Source organism: Aulonocara sp. 'chitande type north' Nkhata Bay, linkage group LG19, assembly GCF_057382095.1.
Source record: "Aulonocara sp. 'chitande type north' Nkhata Bay isolate Kocher_YH1m ecotype deep benthic linkage group LG19, A_spYH_male_GT1.1, whole genome shotgun sequence".
NCBI classification, from domain to species: Eukaryota; Metazoa; Chordata; class Actinopteri; order Cichliformes; family Cichlidae; genus Aulonocara; species Aulonocara sp. 'chitande type north' Nkhata Bay.
Window position 1 is genome coordinate 1,790,210 of NC_141362.1, and position 2,418 is coordinate 1,792,627.

The 2,418-nt window shown below is 47.6% G+C and overlaps 1 protein-coding gene across 1 annotated transcript; it reads left to right on the top strand.

Annotated features, from left to right (window-relative positions):
• Window positions 1–941: 941 nt before the first annotated feature.
• Window positions 942–2,210, top strand: LOC147306282 (uncharacterized). The gene has a single exon (XM_086275849.1). It carries the CDS (start codon window positions 966–968, stop codon window positions 2,208–2,210), a length of 1,245 nt encoding a protein of 414 aa, XP_086131975.1. The 5' UTR covers window positions 942–965.
• Window positions 2,211–2,418: the final 208 nt, after the last annotated feature.

A 2,418-nucleotide genomic window follows, 5' to 3' on the forward strand; every position in this document is an offset into this window, starting at 1 on the left:
CCTCCTCTCAACCACGCAACACAACCCAATGTTACAAAATGGCGCCCGAACATCTTCTCCTGGACCTCAGTATGCAGTATCTTCGAGCAGCTGATGATTGATACATTAAAAGGTACATCACGGCAAAGTAGATCTAGTAGTAGTCTGCCATACTTCGCGGAAACAGACCAGGCTGGCCTCGACGCGGACGTCGGGAAGATCACCGATTCACTGGATCACGGAGGTGTGTTTCCACGGCAACGAGCGAAGCCGCCGCAGCGCTGTTTTCGGGATGTCTTATCGTTATCTGCTGAACGCCTCTACTGCGACATCTTTGGATTAACGTGGATTCACGCTACTTGGACGCGAGACGGATGCCGCTTCTTCATAGTTTCTGAAGTGCATGTATGCGGAGTGAAGCGCACCGGGGTTTTTCTCTCCCCTTCACCAGCCGAGCTCACGCTGCAGACTTTGCTTCATCTGCACGGTCTCTGCAAGTGGGAACTTTTCCACGGGACAAACCTCTATGCCGTGTCAGGACTGGACAAGTTTGGAGTCGACTGGAAAATCACTGTACTGATGTTGTGAGTGTATATATATAAAAAAAACAAAAGCAAAGAAAGAAACAAAAAAAAAAAACGCTGTCTATATTTCAAACTGATTTACTATTGATTCTCACTGACTTAACTGTTCTTATTGAGATGCTGTTTTAAGTGCATTTGACTTGAAAAGGTGTTACTCATACACAGTTACTCGTAAGTTTGGATCTATTTTACACCTAAATGCTTTTGATCCGGGGTGTTTACTCCTTCTACCTCCACGTTTCAAAGTCAGATAAAACATTTGAAGCTAAACTTCAGAATTCACATGTTTTGTATATTTTTGTGTGACCAGAACTGAAGTTGATTTCAGCACAACTGCTACCTTATATAGATTTGGGTTTTTGATAAGTGTGTATTATGGCTACTCATCCTGACTTGACTGACATGTGTGATGATATAGACTTTATGTTACACCCTAACCGACTTACTGCCAGACATAGTACTGCTGACCTTGGGCATAAAGTGCAAAGTCTGCAAGCAGAGGTTGATATGCTTCAGCAGTGCCTTCATGACTCTTTGGACCTCCAGAGGAATATTTTGGAGCAGTGGACTCAACAAAAAAGACCAGTCCCAAAAATACCAGCTGCCCAGATTACTCACCCTTTTCCTCAGGCCTCCTCTACTCCATATGTGCCAGGCCTACCAACCAGGGAAACGGAGCGATCTATCTCAGCACCTGGCCCCACGCAGTCCGCCAGGGCCTTGTCCCAATCCCAGTCAGATTCGCTGGAGCTAATTAATACAACCAGAGTCCTTGCTGCGGCATTGCATCAAGCTAAATTGGAGCCCAATGTGTTCGCTAATGATGGCAGTCTTCACCCAGAAGAATGGCTACAGTCTGTTAATGCTTACAAAACCTCCTTAGACCTAACAGACGCCCAAATCCTCAGAGAGCTACCACACTTCCTAGCTAAGGAACCAAGAAAGTGGTTTAATGTGCTCATTCCTCATGTATCTACATGGGCTAAGTTTTGTGAACTTTTCAGAACTGTCTTCTTGCCTGCTGACAACCAGGAGCAGATTTTGAGAGGCATCCTGGACCGTTTCCAGCACCCCGAAGAGCCTCTGCCAACGTTTGTTGCCCATATGCTCAGTGAATTTAGGAGACTGAGGAACCCACCATCTGAACTGGAGCAAATTGAGCTCATCTGTAAACACGCAGTGGAGAAGTACAGAGTAGCACTGTATGGAACGCCTGTAAGGTCAGAAATTGATCTAGTGCTGCGTGCCCATGAGCTGCATTCTGTTCTTGGCACCAGCCTTTCACAGCCTTCCCGAGCTCAGCTGAAAAACAGAGCTGAGGGAGGACCCCGCTGTTTCAAATGTGCCATGCCTGGTGTTACATCTCGTACGTGCCCTAACTGTTCCACTGATTTTCAGGGAGCTCGACACTCTCCCAGGATGGCTCCGGAGCTTCCTCAAACGCTGTCTCCCGACCAACATCCAGTAACTCAGCCTGCGGATCCAGATGAAACTGGCGTTGTCAGGGAGACGAGAGCAGCTGGCAGGAGGCAGGGAAACTTCGGGGGGGGAGAGTGTTTCACAGGGGCAACCCTCCCCCCAGCCAATAACTCAGCCCTCATCGCCTTTGTCAGATCAAAGTGTGCCACCAGTGCTCAGTCACGTTGAAGATGGAACTTCGCAAGCATCGTGGAACACCCCTCTCAGAGTTAAAGTGAACTTTAATGGTGCAGCTCTGGATGCCACACTAGATACAGGGGCATCTCTTTCAGCAGTAAATGCAGACCTGTTGTCTGAGAAAAACCAAAATCAGTCATTAAAGAATCCGTGGGATTCTCCACCCATAAGACTGGCCAATGGCACTAACTGCAGTCCA